Below are 26459 nucleotides of genomic sequence, written 5' to 3'. Positions count from 1 at the left end.
ATAATTATGCGTACAGTTAACAAAGATTTCTACCAAGAGGAGCTAGAAATGGCTTGTCATAAGGAGGATAAGGAAAAGGTCCAGGGAATTTTAGTCTGACGTGTCATTGATTTGTCATCTCGCATCTTGAACAGTTATTGAGATATTATCAGAGTGACCAAGAGCATACATACAACATTTACAAGTATCTCTTGTTCTGCTGTTAGAATGCCTAATGCCATCCAGTCTGGAGGATGGCCTGTCTCATTAATTTTACTTCTTCATTTAAGAGAGAGAGACCGGCTTCTGTGTCATGTAAGGCACACTCAGTAGTTAGTTAAGGCCTCGGTATGTGTCATATAACCTTTTTTTCCAGACAAGATCTGGTGGATCCCAGTAAAAGGAATCTAGAATATTTGTTACTGGTTTTATCTTCATGATGTCTTGAGGTTTGGCATCTTCTAGGCAAAAACAAATTTTAATCAAAGCACATGTAGTCAAAGTATGTATACAAAGGCATGTATAATCAAAGCATGAGCATTAGAGCTGATAGGTAAGTTTAGAAACTGTTTCTAAGGAATATCAATTATAACCCATTGGCTCTTAGGTCCCCTTATTAATGGAGTCTGACATTTTGTCAGAAATCCCTCAAGCTTTAGTTATAAGTACCTCAATTTTTGATAATGTATGAGAACCAGATTAATATATTTTGACCAGTGAAAGACTTAAGTTCTTGTATATGAACAACAATATGTACTATATTTACAAAAACCAGTTTCAGCATCGCTTTTATTAGTTGGCAACTTGTATATATATTACAGTATTTAGACAGAGTAAAACCTCTCCAGGAAGGGAGCTGGGCTTTTAGGCATAACTAAAAGGAATGGGAGAAGAGAAAGTTATTTCAGTTACGGCTTAAGCAAGATAGTTTTGGTGACCGAGCTTTGAAGGACAAAGAGACATGTGCCAACGTCCAGCAATAGGCTGGTTTTATCTCTCGTCCTGATTACTCAGGGCTTCTCTGCAGAGATGGCAGGTACAGATGACACTCTGGCCAAAGGGAGGAGATGGAGTGCCCCAAGGCCCTTCAGTCCTGCTGGACTCCCCAGCTGGTAGGATGGGTCTGAACTCTGGGGCCTTGGCCTCAGAGGGCAGTCCAATCTCCAGTGGTCACCTTTGCAGTTGGGGCATGGCCTGGGAGTCCTCTGAAGACAGTTCCTCTTAGGGTGTGCCCCAATATTTTAAGGCTTAGGCTTTCAAGACTGAGAGGGCAATCACTTTGTTACCTGTGTTCTGCAAGTTGTCCCTTCCTTGAGACATGAAGATAGACTGTGTGGCTTCTTCAAAAGGAAAAGGGGTGTACAGGGAAAAACAGGATGGGGTTATAGGAAATGGGGGCAGGATGGAAAGACAGGCAATCAGCAAATACTCAAAATATCCGTTCTTATCGTCTGATATTACTGTTGAATGAAAGTGTATTGTATGACAATAAAAATAGATCTTAGGTGTTAATGTATATGTGTACATATGAATATGTGTATATACATGGATCTATGAGGTGTGATCACAAAATACGTTTAACTCTCATTTTGAACACATTTGACCTTGGGGAGGAGTCAGAAGTCACATGGTGCCAGATCTGGTGAATAAGGTGGACGAGGGTGTACTGTAATGTGTTTTACAAGCCTGCCTTGCTTATGAGGGACTTGGCAGAGCATTTGCTGTGTTTTATTTATCCTACCTTATAAAGATACTCATGAAAGAGGACGTCCAGAACTGCTTTAGAAAATGGCAAGAGCGATGGGATAAGTATGTTCAAAATGAGAGGGAGTATTTTGAGGGGATTCTCTGGCAATATTTCTCTTACCATATTATGTATTTATGTAAATACCAGTTTTTGAATAGCCCTTGTCTGTGAGTATAAACATACAAATGTATGTGTATATTTATAAATGTGTGGATGTGTGGGTATATTATATATGATTATATACAATGAGTGAATACAGTATATACATGCATATGAGTGAATATGTGTATGAATGTATTCTATATGAGTATTATTTACATATGTAGTTGGTAAGGGTTGAAGCAGTGAGGAAAATTTAGAAGTAGAACTTGAACTGGGTCCTATTTCTTTGGCCAAAGAAGGCCAAGGGGATCATGACCAGAAGTGGGCACAGGGCCAGAGCTGGGGTTGTGCCTTGAGGAAACATTCCTGGTGAGGGTGAGAATGACCAGGCAGGAGGACAGCAGGAACTGAGGCTGGGCAGCCACAGGGGAGCAGATGGCGAATGACTTCAGAACCAGACAGCAGCGTGTACCTGCTTGTAGCTGGTGAGGGAGGCACTGATGGGTTTTTAGCCAGACTACAAGCTGGTATAAGTACTTAGGATAGTTTCCACTGAGCTCGGTAGTCACGGAGCTTCTGTCTGCAGTGACTGTGCCAGCCAGTGGAGACATCAAAGCAAGTTTGGTGACTGTGACAGGAATCAGAGAAAGACAGGTTAGGATAAGCTGTCTGTACTCTGGGTTTTTCTGCCACCAGCAGTATTCTCATTCATTCCCCCTGCACCCAATCATATGACTTAATCTGTGGTTGTCTGTCTAACCCCTTGACATGTCTGTCTCCACAATGAACTGAAAAGACCCTGAACTCCTTGAGAACAGGGACCTTATGTTATTAATCTATAAGAGCAGCAGTGTTTTTTGTTTGTGGTAGGTACCTAATAAGTGCAGAATATATGGATGTGTGGGAGTTGGGATGAATGAAGAGGTAAGGGGATATAGTCCCAGTGAGCAGAGAGAGAAGGGGCAGCTATAGGAAATGTTTTAAGAAGACTTCCTACAAGACTTTATTGGCCACTGGGTTAGGAAGGTGGAATATAGTGAGTGCAAGACGGCCTTTGGTTGGGTGGCTGGACGGGGTGGTGGATGGTGGGGGTAACCAAGTCTGATGAGGACCATTCCACTTACAACTGTGTACTGTTCAGAGTTTTCTGGGATTGTTGAACTCTGTGAGGCAACCTACTGCTTACTGGGAACAGTTTTGATGAGCAGCTATCTTCATAGTGGCAGGCTAATTTCAGAGTAAGTTTATTAAAATTAGCATGTGGGGGAAAGCGAGTGCAACTGCTATTTTTAACTAATAGGATTCATGTTCTCTCCTGTGCAGGGGAAATTCGCATATGTGCTTCGAAATTTGACAATTTCTACTCTTATTATGTGAAAAACTTAATTTAGTCAGTTTCACGTTGAATATAATACATTGGCTGAAGATTAGAAGAGGACTTTGGCTAGCTGCTGAATGAAAAGAGACCAGAGTGAATGCCATTTCTTAGTCTGGTTTTCCACCAACAGCACGAACTGGGCTCAGCGTGCCTCATGGCTGCGAGCTCTGCTTATAGTTCAGAGCCCGCTTCTTGCTCTCAGGTTTCGCGGTGCCAGGGGTAGGGGATATCTGGTTTCCAAGGAACCAAACCTTTGGTTGATTTTATTTTGAAGTCTTGTTTTTATCTCATCGGAATCAATGTTTCATTTCCATCATCTTCAACCATCTTATAGCAACAAACATTCTCATCTTGTTCAAGGTGTCAGATCTCTTTCAAGTTACTCTATGGTCCACATAACTTGTTCATACAACTTGTTGCCTTTAAAAAAATAATAATACATTTGCACCAGATTCTGTTACTCAGAAACCTCTGGAACTCCCCCATTGCCTGATGTTGATCGATATTTCTAGTTTCTGTTTTTTCTCACCTCCTAAATTGGCCACGTCAGCCGAGTGGACCCTTCCACCCTTCCGGTCCCCATGTTTCTCTCCCACCCTGCTCTCACCCTGAAGCTAGAAATGCAAACTTCCCTCCTGAGTCACCGAGAACCACCAATCTTGACGTGAACTTTGAATCATGTTGCCTTAGTTTGCTTAAAGTGCTGCTTGTTTAGCACTTACCTGTTGCCTGAGAAAAGAAGGAGCCATCTCTACAAGTGCACATGAATTCTGTATGAGTCAGTGAGTTCCTAAGGAAAGGGACTGACTGCCTGTGAGGGCAGCAGACCGGAGTCCTGAAGGCTGAGGCTGCGCACTGTGGCTCGCAGGAGCAGGACCTAAGCAGGCTCCTTGATTCTGGCCCATGTGCAGGGCCTTTACGTTGGTTTCACATCATCCCTCACAGAAAGTGACTCTTACATACCTGCTTCTCAATTTATAGCACACATAAGGCTATCAGAGTGGATCCACAATGGTGGTTGGCTGACCTCTGAGACAGGAGTGAAGGACAGCCCTGGCAATACGTCAGCAGAGAAGGTCGAGGGTAGGTCTCAGGGGAAAAGGTCAACATTCAGTAAACCAGACACAGACTAAGCCCTCCTGTGTGTAAAGCTCTCCTCCCTGCTCAGCTACCCTCAAGAAGTTTGCAGACTGGTGATGACAGAGAATGGGAATCAGACCACAACACTCTGACATATATTGTCACAAGGGCTCTGTAGGGCAAGAAGAGGTTGATTTAGATTGGGAGATCCAGGGAGGTTCTAGCTGGAGATAGCATCTGGGCTAGGAGAGTAGGACCAGATTTCAGCAAGTGGAGATGTACAGGAAGGCTGTTCTAGGTAGGAGCAATAGAGACAGTGATGGTGTAGAAATGATAAAATCAGGATTGTGAACTCTGAAATCACCTGGCTTTGGGGGGGACATTTGGCAGGCAGACTGTGGATGCTCTGTAAGCTGTAAAGAAGGTGCTTGGGTCTTGAATGTGGCCTTAATTCTGGAGATGACTCAAAGAGTCATGTATCCTTGAAACAGAAGTTGTTGCTGGGGTACACATGGAAGGTGACTGTCCTGCCAGGAGTAATGCGTGTGGTCGATGGGTGATGCTGAGTTAGAGCACAGGAACGCATCCATGCCTGGAACCCTGTTCCCTTGCTCCTGCCTGCTTCCAACCCCCTTGAGTCTGTCTCCACCTCTGCTATGTCCAAATGGCCCCAGCCCATGCCCATGTACCAGCCACCTACCTAGAGCAGGATGCCATGTCTGATACAAATCAACACACTTCCTTATGAGGTAGTTAGCTATGTGGGGGAAACCTCTCGCTTCTTGAAGACTTTATCTTTTCTGGACTTTAGATGATGAGTGTAACAGTACAGTCTCTCATTTACGGTGACGATAAAGTGAGATGGTAGATGGAAGTGTGCTTAACAGCCCCAACCCTCAGTGGCGCTCCTCTCCTTGTCTGGCTTTAAAAACACCAGGGCTTCTGAGACGCTTCTGCAGAGGGCGGTAACGTGGCTGCTGTTGTTGACACAATGCCATTGAAAATTCATATTGATGGGGAGCAGATTGACCCAACCGCTTGCTCTGCCATCTGTAAACCTTATGATCAAGGCAATACTGGAAGTGGCCGGTTTGGGACTCCCCTTCCCCAGCCAGCCCCAATTTGCTTTTTAATTTTCTTTAGCCTGGGGAATGCTGTTGGGGTCAATCTGTAATCTTTCCTTCCTTCTCAGTTTTTCCAGACTTTGTAGTGTGCATGCAGGCTGCTAATGAGCCCTGGGCAGCTTGCTTTTCTGTGACATTCTGAGAACTTCTAACCTTCCAAGTTTTTACCCCTTAGTGTCCCTAGGTCTGTCTTCATGCCCAGATTGTTCTGCCTCTCCTCACCTCTTCCCCTTTCTGGTCTTGAAAGCATTTGCCAACCACTCTACTTTCCTTATTTGCAGGAGATTTTGAATCAGCCTCGTAGGAAGTCAGTTTCCGTGCTTAGGAAAAGGCCCAGCACTTGCTTACAACCAAGAGTAAGCTCCTTCAGTTATTCTGCGAGGTGTCTCTTCATTGTCTCCCTACGCCCGGCATCTCTTTCCAGCTTGCCATCCCATCCGTCACTGCCAGATCAAGTGCCTGGAAGCCAAACTCTGGCTGTGCTTCTTTCTTGCTCAAAGATCCTCTGTAACTCCCACTGGCTCTTACTAGAGCCCAAACTATTGCCATCTAAGACGTTTCTAACTTTTCATCCAAAGAATACTCTCCAGCCTTATTTTGTATTTCTTTTGCACACATCGAGGCAAATAGAACCACTTCCGGTTCTCTACACGAATGGCATGGCTCAGGCTGTGCCTTCCGCTAGACCTAGTCCTCTCACTTTCCTTACTTCTCTTCCAGGGCTCAGACTGAACTGCATTGCCTTTCCTAATGAAAAGCTGTCTTTCCTTCTGCATCCTGTCACATCCATTCTTCCCTCCCGCCGTACTTCTCTGATCCCATCTTCCCATGGCTGCCTTAGGTTGGGGTTAAGCCTGAAGTTGGTCTGGCACTGGAGCAAGCTGATTCATCTTTGTGTCCCCCACAACGTCCAACACAATGTCTGCCCAGAATCAACACATCCAAAAGAGATAACAAACCAAAATTGGTTCTCAGTTAACACTTCAGCTGAAAAGCTACTAAATTAAAACAAGGTCATCCATTTTGGGGGGGCTTGAATGGCATTTTCATCCATTTCATTTCCAAAGTCTCCTCATTTTTATCCAACCAAGCTTGTCTTTCAAAATATAGATTGTGATCTTTTAAAGGCATAAGTCAAATCACCTTCTAATAAGCTCTGCAGGATTTATGAATTCTTTTCTCCCTCCTTTCTTTTCCTTCCTTCCTTCCAAACTGGAATTTTATTGTATCAGATATATAGCTTGAAAAAAGCCAGGCAGAGGCTGCGGGTGGGAAATCACTTGGTTATAAAGAGCTGCTTTCTATAATGGGATCTGACCTGTATTATAGTGTGTCTGAATGAACACCAGGCCTTAACTCTGCTCTTGACTAGAATTTAAGCAGCTCCAAAGGTTATTTGCCACCCATGGTTGATTCTTAGGAAATGAAGTTGTGCAATTTCTTTGGCCCCTGTGGTCATCTTCTCATCATGAGAAATAATAATAGAAACAATTCCTCACATTTGTCTTTCTTCAACTGATGTTTAAGGGGATTTACTATGTCCAGGCATGCTGCCTGAAGTTGGGCTGTACGATTCAACAGGACATTGTCACCCTCCTCTCCACTCCCTCAGAACCACCTTATTGTTAGACTGAGTAGGTGATAATGTTATTTCATAGGCAAAGAAAGAAATTCAGAGTCCCCATCTATGGTCATTCAGCAAGAACTGGAGACTTAGGTTTTAACTTCAAGCACATGTTTTCCATACAAATCAGGATTTGTGATGGGAGCCTTGGGTTGAGGCCATCTGCACTCTCTTTTCTAGACAAAAGATGGTATCCCATGTCTGCATCTGGCTGACTTGGATCTAAACCCAAGAATTTGAGGTAAAAGGGGAAACTCTGGGGGTCTGGTTCTAGTTTCCTGCTCAGACTTCAGGAAAGGTTGGAAGTTGGGTAACAGTGGAGCCAGGACTCCCGCGGATGTGACCATATCCCAAGGAGCCATTTAGAACACTGTCAGTGCTATAGGCATAAAGGCAGGTGTCCCAGTCACCCAGCCCTGTCTGAACAGCATTTCCTAGGGAGTCAAAGAATCTAGTAGCAACTAAGATTCACCTCCCCACCCTGCGCCTGATGGTTCCCAATGGTGGAGAGTTTCTTTAGGCAGCTGTGGGAGCCTTGACCTTGATGGACTGAATTTGTGAAAGAGTGAAAGTTTGGGAAGAAAAGTGAGTGGCTGAAAAAACATTTCCTAGAGATGATACTTCCTGAGTAATGGTGAATTTTAACTTTAAGTACTAAAGTAAATTCATTGCACACTCCAAATTTAGAGAATATAATGTTTAAAGGAAAAAAAATTATACTTTCGTTACCCAGGGCTGATTGCTGTTAAAATGTAATCTCTCATTTTTCCATGCCATTGTTTCTAAAGCTGAGCTGATGGTACATGCTGTTTTAGCTTTTCATTTGTCCAGATGCTGGACAATGAATGCACACATTGAGTGTGTAGCTCAGTGCATTTTTATGTGTCTGTGCCTGTGTGACCACTGCCCTGATTAAGGTTTAGAATAGTCCTAGTTGCCCCAAGGCTCTATATGTCAATCTTAGTCAACATACTTTCGTTACTCCAACTTTTGCTATTGTATGGTATTTTTATAACTTGTTCTTTTTTCTAATCAGCCATAAGTAACAAATGATTTCCATGTCACTAACTCATTATTACCATCTTCAGCTATAATGGCAGCATGTACATTTGTTGAACTTCAAGCCTGTGTCTCTGAAATGCTTCTAGTATTGTTTCCCAGAGGTCGGGTGTCTGGGTTTCTAGAACAGGCTGCAGGATCAGTGGCTGTGGGACTTTTCTGTGTGTTTCAAGATTGGTTTGTGCTATCCATGGTCCAGTTATCTCAATGTAGTTGTGTTGTGCTGAATATCCTAATAACCATCTCTGGGTGTGTTTTGAGAGGGTACCTAGCATGCTACCACATGGTGCAAAGGTGTTTATAGGAGAATAAGTCCTAGGATGCTAATTAATTCTGTTCTTCAATTTTCTTTTTAAAAACTCACTTTTAAAAGAGTAAACAGCTGGGTTGGGAGAGATGTTCTTTTGAGATGACAATGGTAAGCAAGGAAAACAGCTGTTTTGATTACTGGAATCATTCATGATGACATTGACAAGATGATGATGGGACATCATGAATTTCCCAGTAACACCCTCTGCCCAAGGGTTGGGGAGCTGAGTCGTGACCCTGTAGGCACTGAGCATGCCCAGTGAGACACCATCCCCTCTTCACCTTTTTTGCTTTAGTTTTTTATTATTTTCCTACACCGTTACTACACTACACTGATAGCTTCTGCTCCCAAGCATTTCTGGTGAAGAATATTCAACGTGTACTCTTCTGATTATCATTACTATTGGTAGAAACTTACAAAGTTTCCACTTGTATGCCAAATACCACATGAAGCATTTTAAATACAAAATCCAATTCAGGCACTTAGAAGGGAAGCCTCCTCCTGAGTGCTTTTAAACCACAGAGTCCTCTGCCGTATTTTGACTGATATTTCCATGGTTGTATCTGGCATCTGAGCTCATGACGGATGGATCTTTCCCAGCAACTTGTTTTAGCAAATTTAGTCTGTACTCTGCGATGACACGTGGACAGCAACCAGTGCTGTTGATATCCATGAACACAATGGTGATGATGATGATGACTTCTGAATGACAGGCCAGTTACTGAGCTAAATGCCTGGTTTCATGATCTGAAGTAATCCTCTGAGAAAAGTACTAAGTAGGTACTGTCATGGTTCCTGTCTTATAGATAAAGAATCTTTACAGATAAAGCAAGACATGTACCGACTTGTTCAAGATAATTTAGCTAGGTGTGGCAAAGCAAGGATTGGGATTGCAGTCCAACCCTTCAGACCAGTGTCTTCCTTGGGATAAACATTGCTTCCTTATCCGTGGAGGTCCCTCTGCACTTCATCTCATTTTGTGATACCTAACCTGGTCATAGATTGAACAATCCATTTTGATGCTACTATTTATGGTGATTGAGATTATCATTGAGTTTTCTTTTTCAGTTTTTTGAGACATGGTCCTAGTATGTAGTTCAGTAAAACACAACTACATTGAACTGTGTAGTTGAACTTGCATTGAACTATATTTAGCCCAGGTTGACCTTGAACTCACAGCAGTCTTCTTTGCAGCCTCTTGAATGCTAGAATTATAGGATGTGCCACCATGCCCAGTGAGTTTCCTTTACTGAAAGAGAGATGTCCAAACCTTCATGTTATTGGCATTGGTAGTATTTGTGTTTAATGTCAGGCCTTTTGGCTGTATATGTGGAAGAGAAAACTGAACAACCAATTTTACTGTCAGTTAAGCATTATTCTGATTAATGATGATGACTGAGGAGGCAAAAGTGGTGGGCAAATGTCTGCCAAGGAAAGCAAGTAAAAACATGCCCAGTGTTGGCTTATGGTCCACTGGTGCTTGGTAGCCAGTGAGGATTCTGCCATCTTCCTGGAAGGCCATAATTAATGTGGGTAACCCACAGGAGCCTTTTCTAACACAATCAAACCATTTGGACAGTTGGGAACCAAAGAAAGATACCTGATGGAATCCCCACTTTAACCACTGGTCATGATTTTAGTTTGTCCTTTGAAAACTCCAATGGTTTGAGTCATCTCCCAGATCCCAGAATGAATCACTGCCTGATTTTTTGCTTTAACCTAAATTCTGATGCAGTTCTTGTTGAGGGAAATTTTTCACTAATCAGTAATGCCCAAAGGTGGAAGAAAGAATATAGACACAAGGCAGATGAAGTGCAAGAACAAATTAGATGTGTTCAGAAAAATGTGAGTAGGGTGTAGTGGGAAAAACCAGCTCCCAGATTCAGGCTTTGTCTGGGGACACTTTCATCCTAGACAATGATTCAGGTTCCAAATGGCCCTTCAGCAGTGTCTGAGTTGCTCATCAAGACAACATGACTGCAGTGCTCATGACTGGTTGAAGTCTTGGCAGATGGTGGCAAGAGCTCTACTTACTTGGGTAATTAAAATGGTGATGGATTTGCATGGCTGATTTCAAGATCTCCAGTCTGCAGATGCCTGCTGTTTGGGGAAGGCTGGGATGGAAGCTTCTTCCTTTAGAGGATCTGCACGTGACTCCAGTATCCGGGGCAGGAGTGGGGTTCTTCCCATGCTTGTCCCTTCAAGTTGACTCTCCATCTCCATGGGCTGACCACTAATGGGATGGGTCATTCTAGCAAGGGATAACATTTTTCACAAAGTCAAGATCTGTTGACAAAACCTAGGAGTGATGATTTTCCTCTTAGAATGAGACAGAGTTCTCTTGATGACTGTGATGATAGGATCGTTGTCTTTGAATTTATTGAATGGTCCTTTTAGGTGTATTGTTTTGAAATCCTTATGATTGAGATAAGATGTTGTGGCAGAAAGGGCACAGAGCAGGCCTGAATTCAGATGTCATAGTCACCACCTAAACACTGCAAGATTTTTTTGTTTTATTTTTAAAATTTCTCAGAGTCTTTGTTTCTTCATCTATAAAAGAGGTGATAGTGTCTTCCTTTTGGGATGATGATGCAGACTAAAGGTTGATGTATGTGACATGCTGATTCGTCTGTGGACACTGAGTTCATCTGGAGAAGATAAAAGTGAAGCACAGAGTGGGTGAGTGGCTCCTCATGGCCTTTTTGGTGAGTGATGGCCGTGTAACCTACAAATCCCAGGGGCCACATTGCTTCTATTCATGGTGTCTTTCCCCATCTGTATCTCTTGAACTCCCCTTGTCAAAGGGAAACCCAGGAATCAAGACTAGTTCCCTCTTACTGAAAGGCAGTACAAGAATCAGGTCTAGTTCTGCATACGCTACCCCTTAGCATGCTCAGTGGCCATGCTATAAAAACAAGCATTATTATTGATCTTCTCTGCCCTGTGGTATTTGGGAGCAGGTTGAGAAACGGATGCTGAAGCTCATCAATAATAGGATTTTAGAGTCTTCTCATGATTTCTTTGAATCAAATTATTATTCTAAAAGGATGTAAGCAGCAAGTCCGTCGTTCTATTCCATGTCTTGCTGAGGTATGTTACAACTTGTAGCTGGCAGCACGTGTACGTTGGTGATGCAGGCTCTCATGATATCCAGGGTGGCTCATGCTCCCTGCAATCTGGATGGAAGTGGGAAAGCATCAGCTGCATGGAAGGGTTTTAGAGCTCTGCCCTGACCCAGGATTTGTGGAGCAAACCAGAACCACCTGCCCCACCTCAGCATCTCAGCCTGGGAGAGCTGATATAATGCTCAGTGTACCGAGTACCTGTACCAGGGCAGGCAGTGATTTTCACAAAGATACGCTGCTTTTGGCAAAGGAGAAGGAATTTCCTGCCCATTTGTGGCGAACACTGAGCGCGGATCTTATTCCTTGTGTTCCCCCTTCATCTTTTATAGACCTGAAAAGAGTAGGGCTACACTCACCTGAGAGTGTAGTCTGAGCTGTGGGAAAGGAGGAAAGGAGAAATAGGGGGAATGGAGAGATTGAAATAGATATTCAGGCAAAGCTTCGTTATTCAAAACTTCAGTTAACCACGACTGTCAGTGAATTTCACATACCCCCCAGCTACTGCAGCTCACATTATAAACTCTTTCAATTACCTGAAATCTCACTTAACTTAAATTTCAGCACATCCCCTGGGGCATTCAAATAATCAAAGTTTGCCTGTCGAAAGTCATATTGGAGAGGGGAAGATGCAATGGTGAGGCTGCAAAAGATAGATCATAAAAAAGAGTCATTTTAGAGAATGGCATTAGAATCATTAGGCGATCAACTTGGAATTGCTGAAATGTTACCTAAAAATGACAGCGGCTGACACAGATTCAGGAAGGGCTGTGAAAATGCTCCAGAGGTTGCACCACTAGAGAGCAGGTACAGATAGGGGCAAAGAAGGCTGGCACCCGAGGCAGGAGAGAGTTAGTGTGGGTGGCGGGATTGTTGCAGGTTTGAAGGTTTCAGCAAAACACCTCAGTGTGCGCGGCTCGCCCCATGTAGCATTTTACTCTGTGGGAGCCCTGACACCTCTTTGAAGGCTAAGCACATGTCTGTCTCCAAGGCGCTGAGCAGAATACCTTTCCTGGGTTGGCAACTTCTTCCAAGAGCAAAGATGGGAATGTCCACGTGAAAGTGATGAAGTGCTATTTGAAGGCTAAAACATAAACGGCAACTGATGACACTGTTGGAGCTCTCCTGCTTCATACACAGCACGAGTGTGTGAATGCATTTGTTTCCTCCCTAAACAATGGCAAACTGAGATTTAGAACTTTAGGTATAACGGTAAATTAATGGGCACATTACTGAAAATGTGAGACTATACGCACGTGCCTGAATCTGTATGTCTATATACACAGTGATTTAAAAAAAAAAACTATGGTGAATGTTTACATTTAAAAAATTTATTGCAGATCGCCAGTTATTCCCCTCAAGACTCAAAAATACTTGCCCTGGCTTTCAACACACTGATCCCATCATTCCCATCAGTAATATGTTTTGTACTTATGTAAGATTTTGAAAAATTGAAACATTAACCATATTGCTCGGTCACCCCGTATATCCCTAAGTGCGTACTTAGTTTAAAGGGACTGAAGTTCATTTCTCTCTTCAGTATACACAGAGCACCCTGCTTGGTGCTTTTCAAAGGGCCTGGGGCCTGTGCTCGACAAGGCGAGGACCGTGGTGGTCACGGTCACTCAGGTCTTCACAGGCCCTAGAGGTTCCAGGAATGGATGGAGGCGGCTGAGAAGGAGACCTTGGTTAGGAGGGAAGAGGGGCTGGGTGCGGCAGGTACCGTAAGTGCCTGAGATAAGCGCGTGGAGGGATTCTAGGACACGCTTCGAGGACACGCCTTCAACCTGGAAACCCCGCCCACCCGACCACACCTCTTAAAGGGCCCCAGTCTCCCAGGAGAGCTACTCCTAGTAACAACACACAGCATTTGTGGAATATTTCTGATCCGAGCTGTAGCACTAGGAAAGGTGGGACCGCTAGGAAATAGTGCCTGCAACTGAGACACTTCTGTGTTGTTTATGGACAGGACCCCTTCAGTTTCTAAGTTTAGCACACATGGCTAAGGAGAGCTAACTTGATGCCAGCAGTAAAAACCCCAAGAACCCCCATTATTGTTTGGTGGAAAGGGATACTTGGCCCAGACAATCCCTTGACAATGCCCTGTCACCTCCATATCCCGACAGCAGTTATCTGGTCATAAACCCATCCAAACAGTAATGTAGTATGTCAGATAGTCACTTAATTACTACAATCTTCCTTGTAGCAATTATGATTTTGCTTTATTGCAGATAATAGGAAACGGGTAGATAATAGCCACTCAGTGGCGAAAACCGTGGCTTTGGGTTCTTAAGATGATGAGCACAGGCTCTCTTCATGGTGTTTGTGTGCGGGCATAAATTAACATTGACAGATGAGTTACGAGCTCTTCTTTAAAAATGCCATTGAAATACAACTCAGAAGGAAGCTGTTTTTGAGTGGATAATAAAAATATTTCATGATATCTAGTATACATGCCAGACATTGGGCATATTTTACCGAGTTTATTCCACTCATTTGTCATTGATTTCCCAATCTACTTGGCTTTTTCCAGTGAGTAGGTGTGTAGACCCAGGTGCAGCAAGGGAGTGGGTTGGGGAGAGTTTTCAGGAGGGGTGTTCCTGCAGCGGCCCTTGGCACGTCTGTGCATGAGGCGCAGAGGTGCCAAGGGTACTCCATATAAACGCTTTGTTCCTCCATGACCATTTCTGCCTTTACCCCGAACCTTGAGAAGCCTTTAGCAAGACTTAGAGATGAGCCTGCAGGATGCATTGGTGAGGTCAGCATTTGTCAGCTTCTCATTCTCTCCAGGAAGCTGTGCTTGGAGAGGAGCATTTTGGATCCCATCTGTGCACAATGAGGACTGCGGACAGATGCCCCATCTTCACCCAGGCAAAGGGTGGCACATCACCTGCTGCAGGCCAGGTAGAGATGCCCTGGAACCAACAGATAGACTGGAACAGGATGGGCTCAGCCCACCCAGCTGGTGGCCTGCGACTCAACTTCCCGCAGTGTGGCGGGTGGCAGTTCTGCCCAGAGTGTCCAAGCTTAGCTCCCTGTCCTCCTGCCAACTCTGCAGGAGCCAGCGTCCTCCCAGCACATTCATTCCTATGCTGAAGTGTCAGCTCCTGTTGCTTGCCATGAAAGGATCCTAATGGATCAGGTGTGATTGAACATACGATGAATACTTGTTTTTTTTTTTTAAATGCACTACAGTAAAAGACACATTGCCATGAACCCCTGTCAGAAACCTCCCCTCTCTTCCACATACCTATCCTATTATTCTGGCCACGCTCTGAAGCAGTCTGGAAGTCTTCTTTTGTGAGTGTCTTTAGTTGCAGTGCTGTGGTTACCTCAATGACTTGAATCAAATCAAAACATTCATTTTTCATGGTCATTTTGACTTTGGGGAAGGAACCAGAAGTCACACAGTGCCAGATTTAGTGCAAAACACACTGTCGTGGGTTTCCAAGCTTGCCTCAGAGTTGGATGCGTTCAGCTACAGTATTTGTTGTATTTTTGATCTTACCTTGTGAAGATATTCACAAAAGAACTTCCAGAACTGCTTCAGAAAGTGGCAAGAATAATGGACTAAAGTGTTCAAAGCGTGGGGTGTATTCTGAGTAGGATTAATGGCAATGTGTGTCTTACCATAATAAGTTTTTTTAACTTAAATACACTGTATTTTTCCGTCACCCCTTGTACACAGATAATAACCTGGTGCCACCACTTACTGAGTTTGTGACGAAGGATAAGTGACCTCTCTGGCCTCCAGCGTCCTCATCTGTAAGACAGAGCTAACCTTCCATCCTGTTTCTGATGGCAAATGGGACATTTCTGGGAGAGCATTTACACAGTATGAAAATAGTAACATCCACCGAATATTGGCTACTGCTGCTACTGTTCTAATCAAATAAAGGTCTTCTCATTATTACGAATGCTCCTAACAATGCCTGGCACACAGTAAACATCAGGAAATGTTTTTTTGCTCTTTCTCCTTTCTTGAAAGCAAGTGGAACACCCCCCACCCCTTTTCTGAGGTTGGAAAGAGCAAAAAATCCTTGGTCCCTACTGTGTATGTGAACTTGGCTAGCAGAATTACACCTTGACTAAAGAGCAAAAGCAGAGTTATAAAGAGAATAAACATGTGTCTCTCGGCGCCACTCACATGACCCACAGCGGGATATTTTTCTGTGAATGACCTCAGACCTTCTGATGGGTTTGGGCAGCCCCATGACCCACTTGCCCACAAACATGATACCAACTGTCGTGGCTGAATTTGTGTGAGGACACGGTTGCCTGGGTAGCACCCTGTCTAGTCCTGTGTGAGATGAGGTGGTGACAGATTACATTAAGAAATAGCACACAGTGTCCCCCAGTCTCTCCCCCTGCTCTGCCCACCCCAGTCTCACCGTGCCTGTTCCCTGCTAGCATCACATGTTTGTTGAATGAATGAAGAAATGTACATGGTGGCTCATTATAGAAGAGTCGTTATCAAACTTTTCCAGTGCAGCTCCATTAAATGTGTGAATATAGGCCTGAGTGTGCCACTTCCTGCACACCTATTCAAGGATTCGCAAACCGGTCCTGCTATTCCTTTACTGCATGCCATGCATGCCGAGAGTTTCCCTTCTGTTCTCATTCTCTCTCTCTTTCTGTTTAAAGAAAATGAAAGCTACAAGGGAATTGATTTCACTACCCCAACTAACGTATCGTGACCTGCAATTTAAAAACACAGTTGCAGAATAATCTGGCAGAGAGAAAGTTTGTTCTTTGCAATTGGGTGAGCTCCTTGAAGGATCTTCGGAGTCTGTCCCAGATTGTGGATGCTGATTCTCAGAGACTGAGAAAATAGGAGATGAAGGGAATCAGCAGCGAAGCATTACAGCGACCTGAAGATTAGCTCCATCTAATGTGTGTTTAGTTTCTCGTGGCCAAGGTGAGGATGTAGAACCCTAATGCAGGCTTAGATGTCTGGGCAGTTACTGTTTGAGAAAGGTTTGATTTAGTCACATGAGCATTGAAACTGTGTTGAGATTTGCAAGGGTCACCTTCAAGGAAATGCCAGAATCCTGGGCTCCAGGTGTCCCCACATGCACAAGCCTTGGCGTCTGGAGGAAGTGCGAGGACACCGACTGTTGGGTGCCTCCCCTCCCCTGCAGTGGCCGTGCTGAAGTGTGCTCCTGCTGGCTGTTCACCCCTTGCGGTGAAATCGAGAGCACCCTCACATCAGCATAGGTCACTGACCAGAGGGGTTCAGACAATAGGAAATGAAATTTTGTTATCCAGGCACCAGGTTTTTTCTTTCTGAAATCTAACTGGACCATTTATCCCTTTGGAGCCAATGCCCAAGTCAGAGGAGGGCCCGGGAGATGTTTATTTATTGAGTGAAACATGGAGTCCAACCACAGTTTATAGAAATCTCCCGTCATGCTCAGTTTTGAGAAATTAACTCTATGTCCTTTCCAAGGCCCTTTAAATTTTACCTTATTTCTCCTAAGTAGATAAAAATCTTATTTTCCCCACAAATGGTTTCTCACAGGAACCACTTGTGGATTCTGGTAATTCTTTTCCATTTTGCTTCAGGCTTTGCAACTGAGGAGGGAGGGAGCAAGGCAAGCCCTAGGTTTAGAGAAAATTGAGTCCATGGATAAGGCCTTTATTACTGATTTGCTCTAGGCCCAGAGAAGTAGCCATCTTGAAAATTTCTGTTTCTTGGCTTCTGTGTACTACCTACATAGAACCAATGCTATGAATATTCTGATTTCAGGGAGTTTGTATCAAGAATCAGGGTTCCCCGGGTTTGGCTTTATAAAGATCTAGGCTCAAACTCTGGCTCTTCCAATCTTCTGGCACATTACATAAACGCTTTCTGATAATCTCATTTCTGTGTTTATAAATATGTAATCACTCTATGTCATAGTGTTGTCATAAGGATTAAAGGAGGCGGTATATGTAAAGCAGCTGGTATGACACTTTGCGTTTTATGGTTAATTGTAATAAAATGTAATGGCTACGGCCCTCTCTATTGCTGGGGTAACACAGCACAAGCACAGGCCAGGGACAGTTGTGGTCTCTACCAGCCTACTCCTCATATTGTCCATATGGATGTATTAGTCAGCAGGGGCCAAGTTACGCATCAGTAATAAACATCCTTCAAATCTCAGCACCTTAACGCTACAGCCATTTATTTCTGGACCATGCAGCATTCTCTGTGGACCCAGGGATCTGTCCGGGAGGGTCATCCTCTATGTTAGCTCTGCACTCAGCTCCACCTCAGGCTGTTCTGTGAATGAGCTGTTAGCCTAAGGTTTGTTCTGCTGATAAAAATAAGTGGATAGAATAAAGGTTTTCACCTTCTGTGCTCTATGCCATAGCACAAAGAAGAAAGAAGAGTCAGCATGGTTACTAAAGGTCACCATATTCTTGGTAAGCTCCAGCTTCATATTCTAGATCAGTGATGGTGAGCCAGGCATGTGTGCCACAGCCTGCTGTGTGTTGTCCTCGAAAGCTCTGAAAGGCTCGCCACCGCTGTTCTAGATGGATTACCTCTGTGCTCTTACCTTTTGATGGTGCTTATAATTGTCCCACCCTCAGATAATGAAACTGTGGAGCCCTGCTCTTCGTGGTGGGGCCAGTGGGACTTAGAGGCCCCTGGGCTTGCTTTCTGCCAGGTCCCATAGACCCAGAAGCGAGGCCTCCCACCCATCCTCCTGTCACCCCGGCTCCTAAGTCCTGCCTTAGCTGTGCCTCAGCAGGAAACCTCAGAAGGACGACCACAGAATCAGACTGTCATTCAAGGCCAGAGAGCTCAACTTCCCACTTTGAAGTGGCCCTTGTGTGTCACCTCCACTAGACCAGATGTTCCGCCCCCACTTCCCTACCGCAGTGTCCAGCTCTCCCTACAGTTGGGAATTCCTTCCCTGAAGTCAAAGGCATGCAGTGTCTTCAGGTCATCAAGTTGGAATCTGATAGACTGAAGGAACCAAAGTGGCCGTCTTTGTGGTACCAATCCTCATAGCACTGACAAGAGGCTGCTGATCCAGCAAAGGACAGGAGGCACAAGGGCAGATCTGTTAAATTGTGTGTAAATGGTCTTTTTCCTGTGAAATCTCAATACCTCCCTGAGGACATTACAGTCAGGTTAGAGCCACTCACTCCTGGTATTTACTTGTTCAGGATTTTACTCAGGAGAAACCACTATAGCAACAGAACCATTTCGCCTCCACAAAGACAATGTCAAAGTCTCAAAATCCAGGACTTTTTAAGGCAGGATTCCAACCTCATTACTGCCAGGAATAAAATTCATACAAGGTGAAGCATCTTCTCTTAGAACTCAAATCCGTCTCAGAATGGCTTTTCTTTCCCCTTTGTTTTTGAAGCTAAGCAATTACTTTTTTTTAAGAAAAAAATTGCGCTAATGCACAAAACTCTTTTTTTTCACCCTTACGTTTATTTGAAATTGAACTTAAAAAGTCAGTTCTGAGCGAGCAGTATATATGAGTAATGCTTTTTGTCCATAAAAGCCCATTGACTCAAATGGAACGGGAGTGCTGATTCTCCGTCTGCTTTGTGGGAGCGTCCATAATGACAAAGTACTTGTGTCACAGTGTATAATGAAACTATAAATTGTTTTCATGAATGCTCTGAATTTGGTCTTTTACGGGGTAAATTCAAAAGGTATTTAGTGCCACATTTCACATATGTGAATAACACCAGTCAGTGCAATATATCCAGTAACAGTAGAGAGTCCTCACCGGGCTCGCCCTGGCCAGTGTGGAAGGTGACTATCACATGTGGGTGTTTCATGGTGCAGGCAGTGGCCAGAAGAAGTGATGAAGGGCAGAAGGGATGAGAAATCTGCACCCCTCGGAAGCAAAAATCTATCCAGCACGCTCTGCGATTGTTTGGGAATTCAGTTGTGGCTAAAATGCTTTGCTCCTGGCTGATGAGTGCCTGCATTTGAGTCACAGAAGTTGTACAGATCAGGGCCATTCTTGGAAGCAGATTTACAAGTGGGAAAGTCTCCTGGGTTGTGTGGGCTGGGACAATCTAGTGCTGTGAATTATGGTTCAGTTAAACTATTTTAATTACATTTTAGAATATGTTTTATTATAGAAGCCATATGGGTTTATCCCTGAAAAATTAGAAAATACAGAAAAACAAAGCAAACTGGAAAAACTGGGGTTTTAAAATTGGGAATGGTGACACACTCCTGTAATCCCAGCACTCAGGAGGCTGAGGCAGGAGGATTGAGAGTTCAAGACCAGCCTGGGCTACATAGTGAGTTTCAGGCTAGCTTCAAACACAGAGTGAGACTTTGTCTCAGAAACAAAAACAAGCCAAAAATAAAAATACAAACATGGGAAACAAATTTAATATCAAGAGATCATTATTAGCAATATTTTTTGCAAAATTCTTATCAAATATCTTTATGTATATCACTTTGTAAAATTTTACATAATCTGATCTGGATTTAAACACTCTTTTTAAACAAAACTAGAACTCAGCTGTTTATTTGCCTATGTATTTAAAAAAAATCCTGCTTTTAAAGTTATTTCCATTTAAGTTATTTTATCTTTCCGGTCTCTGTAAGTTTCTGAATGTCCAATGAGGACCCAGGCCAGGCACCGCAGCAGCCTGTATACACTTATGTCCCTCATTGGCAAACGTCCCTGGAGATGTGATCCCTAAAAATGAAAGGGGCGGGTGGGCCAGGGGCAGCGTGTGTTAAACAGAGCCCTGCAGGCCTCTCCTGAGCGGCCGGTGTGTTTGCTTGGCAGTACCTGGTGTGCAAGAGGAAGCTGGAGAGTAAGAAGGAGGCGCTGCTCATCCTGTCCAAGGAGCTGGACACCTGCCAGCAGGAGCGGGACCAGTTCAAGCTCATGGCCAATCAGCTGCGCGAACGCCACCAGTCCCTGAAGAAAAAGTACCGCGAGCTGATCGTAAGTACCAGGCCACGGTGACGTCCCTGTGCCCTCTGTGCGGGCAGAAAGAGGGGGACTTCACAGCTCATTCCTTCAAAAACGATGGCATTCAAGCGGTACAAACGTGTAGTTAGGAAGCGAAGGTCACCGCCCTGTGTCCTCCACCACCCAGCCCCCTCCCAGTGGACATGAAAGCTTCCAGATCGTTGCTTAGCGCCTGCAAACACGCGCGCATGGCTGTGCGTCCATGGTTGGCAGCTTCCTTATCATGAATCAATATGCACTTTTAAAAAGATGATTTTAAAGGAGGATCATATTCTAAAATCTGTGAATACAGAGACCCCCCCCCCAGCTACACGTGCTATTTAAATTTAATTATAAAATTTAAACAGCTACACAGTTCCACGTTCCACATTTCATGGGCTCTGTAGCTGCAGGTGGCTGCTACCCTGGGAGCTGACTAGGACATTTCCATCATTGCAGAGCGTCCAACTGGGACTGGGCAGCCTTGCATGCCTTGTCCTCAAAGATGCTCTTTTGTACATGACTGTTTTTGGACAGCTTTCTGGGCCGCTTGCACAGATTTAATACATTCTGAGACATCTGGATCCATAATTTTTATAATCTTCTCCTTTCGAGGGGCCTTTTGGTTTTCCCTATGTTTCTTTGGTATGATGCTGCAAACCCTGAAGCAAAGCACACCAGTGGTCCAGTGCTTTGCTCACCCTTGCCTTGTTCCTCATGGGTGCAGTCTCTCTTTTAAGTGCAAATGCTATTGCTAGTGTTTCACCTTTGGGCCTGGCTCACTGAACTGCCCTGGAGTAGAGACAGAATAGAAAAATCTTTGAGTAAATGTAGACCCATGTACAACAGCATCTGTAAGGGGGTGCCTTGCGTATTCTCCTAAGGAATTTGTATTCTCAGATGCTGCCAAAGGGAGAGGAAGTCAGCCATCAGTGGTAAAAATCCCAACAGGATTGGAAGTTATCAGTTAATTTGCTTTTATTTTGAGCAAATTCTATCTCCCTCCCACTGTTTCACCCTAGAGAATATCAGGCACTGTTCTTTTGGTTTTACTTAAAAGAACTCAGGCCAAATTAAATATTATGTCAGTTTATAACTTCCTCAAAACTTACTTTGAAAAACCTTCAGGGTTTTTTTTTTTTTTTTTTTTTTTTTAGCTCACATAGTTTTAGAAAATATGTAAGACTGGCCTTAATTCAAGCTGATTTCCTAAAGACTTTTCTAAAATAATTCTGGTTAATAGTTATTTTTTTTTAAAGTATAGCTGAGCTTGGTTGTGCTGGTTGCCTGGTGATAAGATTGGGTCTGAATTCAGGTTCATAGTTTGATTCAATTGCCTGAGTCTACACACATTAGGTATTTTTAAAGAAAGTAAAGCATATTACTTGTTTCTTTATAGGATGGAGATCCATTGCTTCCCCCTGAAAAGAGGAAGCAGGTAAGACTCACTCTGCATGTTTGATAGCTGCACATTATGATTGCTGCGGCTTTCCTACAGCTGGAAGAACTGAGGAATCAGGAACTGAGACATATGGAGCAAACTTCTTTTCACTTCCCAGCATCCTCTGTGTCTGGGAGGACTGGGTGGTAGAGACTGGAAGAGGGTCAGGTGCAGGAGCAGGAACCCAGGAAAGCCCACCGAGGTGCTGGAGGACTCCCGGGGGCTGGACCTTCCCTCACTGGAGCTCTGGGGAAGCTGAGCAGGTGGGCTGCTGTGTGGTGGGTGCATACTGCTCTGCCTTCAGGCCTTTAGATTCCTGCACTGCCGACTTTTGGAGCTGTTTCCATCAAAACTTGGAAGTCATTTATTTTTTTCTAATGATATCAATCATACTTATTGACTAATTTATTTCCTCACTTCCCTACATATCTATGCATCTGTGTCTGGGCTTCTGATCTGTTCCATGGAGCTTCCCAAATAGTTCTGTACCATATTGTTCTAATTGCTTCTGCTTTACAATACTGCGTGTGTGTGTGTGTGTGTGTGCGTGTGTGCCTGTGTGTGTAGCAGTACTGGAAATCAAAACCGAGGCCTAATACTGAGCTACATTCCCAGCCCTTTCCTTCATTCTCCCTCCCTCCCTCCCTCCCTCCCTCCCTCCCTCCCTCCCTCCCTCCCTCACAGAGTCTGGCTAAGTTGTCCAGGTGGCTTGGAACTTACAATCCCCTTGCCTCGGCCCCCAAGTTTCTGGAGTTGTAGGCATACACCAACACACCTTGCACTTTAGAGTACTTTTGATTTCTGGTTGAGTTAGTCTCTTTCCCTTTGCTCTTTCTTTCAGATGTTTTTTGTTTGTTACTGTTTCCAGATAAAACTGAAAAACATTTTACCAAGTCTTTCTCTGATCCCACGAACAAATCCTACTGGGGTTTTATTAAGTTTGTTTCATTAAGTTGATAAAAGGGAGCATCAAAATTTGTTAGATGATGAAAGTGAGCATCTGAATCTGTTAAATTTATTTTGACCTTTGATGCTGATGAATAGCAAATTTGTTAAAGTTGTTACTTTATAGATGAGTTTGGTCTCTCTCATAATGTATGAAAGGGTACTCTATAAAGGTGCCTTTGTAGAGCTTTCCTTAACTTCACAATTACTTTGACATGCCTTGATTTCTAAGGTTTTAGTGTGCTGAAGGTGAGCCAGGTGGTGGAAGTGTTAATAGTGGTTAATTGGCAAATCAAATTGGATGAGAACTGAATCAAATTTCCCCATGAGGTCAACACTGAACCTAACCATTGAATTTGATTTGATTCACTACCAATTTGGTTAGTGACTGTAATCATGGAATGAATGAAGTTCATGAACGGAAGCACCAATGTACAAATAAGGACATAGGAGCCGTCTGCCTGTTCATAGCTGTGTGGGTTACCCCACTTCCTGGGTTCCCCTGTGATGTCGGGGGACATCCTGCTCCTTGATGATGTACTGGGCACCCACAGGTAACATGCATGGGTTGTTTTCTTTGAGACTTTTGATGCTGGTGTACAGTGTTCCCATCACACACACATACACACACACGTGTACACACACACGACTTGTATCTATAAACAGCAACTCAGTGCCCGGGTCACCTCTGCAGCCATTGAAGCCTGCTTGCTTCCATGTTGCCTACTGACTTATGCAATTAGCTTAAAATGTCCTACTTCTGCTCTAAAGTCTAATTTTTTTATGGAGCTAATTCATGTTTTTTTCTAAACAAAATTACATGAAAATTTATCAGTACTGTTTAAAAACTAGAATCCTTCCTCTTGAATGTGGGGTGTTTTTGATGGTTATAAGCAGTCATTTTTGCTGCAATTTTAGAGTTTGTTAGCATTCATGAAGGAGTTTTACAGTTTTAAGTGAATTCATATTCTGCGACTTTATAATAAAAAATTTACATCGACTGAGGAGAATCTGATGAATTCCACCAAGTCTGTCAAGCGGTGTTGTTACAGTTCTGAAAATGCAAGTCAAGGACCTAAATACTGGTGATGTAGCTTTTAATGCAGCGTTTAGTTTCTGTTCTTTTAGGATTTAGTATGGTGGGGGGAGCTGGGTTTATGCAGCCAGCCTCAGTTGGCATCACTGACTCACTGGATGACACAGGGTGTTTGGGGGATACAGGTGACAGAAATCAAAAGCTGTGCGACCAGTAAAGGAACCCACTGCCTTGCATAACCAGAAGTCCCAGGTTTTATGTGATCAGAAAGTTTTCATGTACTTATTTTTCCCACTCTGTGACACTTAGGAAATAAAAATACAGGACACTCAGGTAAACTTGGACTTTGATAGCCAGTCAAAACTTTGTTAATGTAAGACTGTGTCCCATGCAATGTTGGGGCCATACTCACACTGAAGTATTCCCACTGTTTATCTGAATTGGTATTCAGCGGGTCATCATGCGTTTTACCTGACAGCTCTACCTTTGTGCCAACTGTCATGTCGGCTTCCTCTTGTGCTTATCATCAGCCTTTGTCGATGGCTGATTCTTCTACACTGGAGAGATCAAAATCCCAGCCCTGACATACAAGCTGTTCCCTGCAGCTGCTTGACCAGTGTGGGACGTATGCCCATTTCTAGTTTAAGGAACTTTGAAGGAGAGTACTCATGCCTATTGGCTTAGACTGTTATTCTGGAGGGAAAAGCTGTTAAGGGTCATCGTGACACCTTCTAAACTAACTGTATGGCCTGAGGAGCTCTCCTTTGGGTGTCCAAGTCTCAGCTTTCTCATCCACACAATGGAAATAAACATGGTATCCATGACATAGAGAGGATGTAAGGTGTGTGTAAGGATCCTTTCCATTGCACTTGGAACTCGAAGTAGCTTGGGTCATGGAGCAGATTTCCGGTTCATAGGAGCACAGGAATTGGTTGAGCAGCTCCGTGTGAGCAGAAATGCAACTTGCATTTCTTGGGTAGGCACAACCAAGGCTCCGCTGCCCCCATTGTCTGCTCTGCACTCAGGTGCTCATTATAGATGATTTTAGTGACTCTGCTTTGTTCTCAGATTATTGATGTGGCAGCCAACTCCCCTGGAGCTATAGACTCTGCCCAGTGGTCACTGGGCCTCTGGGGTGAATACCAACAGTTAGGCTCAGGCCAGGCCACATCAGGGCCCGGAAGGCTTGGGTGGGCTTCCTGTAGGTACAGGTGGCTCCTGGTATTGCCTTGTAAAGGAAACGGGGCAGACAGTGCCACAAACCATATTAAACATGCTTGCTCTGGAGGGCCCCAGAGTGATCTATAATACAGACCACATATACTACTACATATAATACTTCTCCTTTTTTTGGCAGCACTGGGAATTGAACCCAGGGACTTTTCACTGAGCTACAGCGTCAAACAGGCTTTTTGTTGTTGTTGTTGTTGTTTCCATTTTAATACAGGGTTTTGCTAAGTTGTTAAATTGGCCAGACTGGTTCTGCCTCTGGTTCCCAAGAGTGCTGAGATTATAGGCGTGTGCCACCAGATGCCTGTTCCACAGCCAGTTCCACAGCCAGTGGTATTAAGGGTTCAAGTTTACCATGAGCTTTGCAGTAGATGGTCTCATTCACTTCCCAGCCAGCCATGAGAGGTGGGTCCTGGTATCATCAGGGTGATCTATGCAGGGGTAACGGGGGCTTATGGAGGTCCAGACAGTTGGCCACGAGAGGCAGTGTAGGTACCGGCTCAGACTCCATAGCCCTCTTGGAGCTCCTGCTGACAACTTCAAAGACTCAGTGAGCCCTTACTGTGCACCCTATGTGGATCCAATGCCATCTTTTTTCACTGCTGGGGATTGAATCCAGGGCCTCACACACGTTAGGCAAGTGCTCTGTCACTCAGCTACACCCCCAACCTACTTATTTATTTACTTGTTTATTTATTTAATTTTTTTGAGACAAGATCTTGTTACATTTTCCAGGCTGCCCTTGAACTTTTGAATTCTCCTTCCTCAGTCTCCCAAAAAGCTGGAGTTATGGATGTGTACTTCCCAGTCCTCATTTAGACAAGAGGGACACAGGAATGAGCAGAGTGTGACCTGAACCCCTGAACTAATTGAAGTGGTGCTGTAGTTAAGGTGAACACCCATATCTCTCCTAAGGCGATCTCATTTATACCTCTTATCTTGGCATCAAATTTTATTAGTGTACCTTTCACTTCCCAAGGCGTCTCGGTTCAGATGATCAATAATATAGTCATCTTATTTCTAGTTGGGATGCCATAAATAGTCAACAATATCATTAAAGTATATAGGATGTAAAATGGTCCTCAGTGCAAATGCAGGCCAAGGTTAGAGAGGGAATTCTGGCTAAGTAATGGGAGCAATGTCTTGATAAAGACTGGGGGAACACAGTTCTAGAATTAGAAGAAAAGCAGGTTCTTGTCCCTTTGGAATATGTTAAAGTTGTGTTGCTACTGGCTCATTTGTAGTTGGCTGGGCATGTGACTAGTCTTTGGAAGGTAGGTGGTTGGTCCAGGGTGGGAAGGAAACGTCACATGCCACATTTAGGGGCTGGGTACCATGCAGCTTTCCCTTCA

The 26459-nt window shown here is 44.0% G+C and overlaps 1 protein-coding gene across 5 annotated transcripts in view; it reads left to right on the top strand.

Moving 5' to 3' along the window:
- Positions 1-26459, top strand: part of Ccdc149 (coiled-coil domain containing 149) — an 89410-nt gene that overhangs the window by 9087 nt on the left and 53864 nt on the right. For all 5 annotated transcript variants that reach the window (XM_063240571.1, XM_023564070.2, XM_063240570.1 and 2 more), the window contains 2 exons: positions 20288-20449; positions 21855-21893. In XM_063240571.1, the coding sequence (XP_063096641.1) occupies positions 20288-20449; positions 21855-21893 (201 nt within the window). Of the gene's footprint in view, positions 1-20287; positions 20450-21854; positions 21894-26459 lie in introns of those variants that run through there.

The sequence above is a fragment of the Cavia porcellus genome, unplaced genomic scaffold (assembly GCF_034190915.1).
Source record: "Cavia porcellus strain 051 isolate PalLab524CR breed Dunkin Hartley unplaced genomic scaffold, mCavPor4.1 scaffold_30, whole genome shotgun sequence".
NCBI classification, from domain to species: domain Eukaryota; kingdom Metazoa; phylum Chordata; class Mammalia; order Rodentia; family Caviidae; genus Cavia; species Cavia porcellus.
This window is presented reverse-complemented; position numbering and strand designations above follow the sequence as displayed.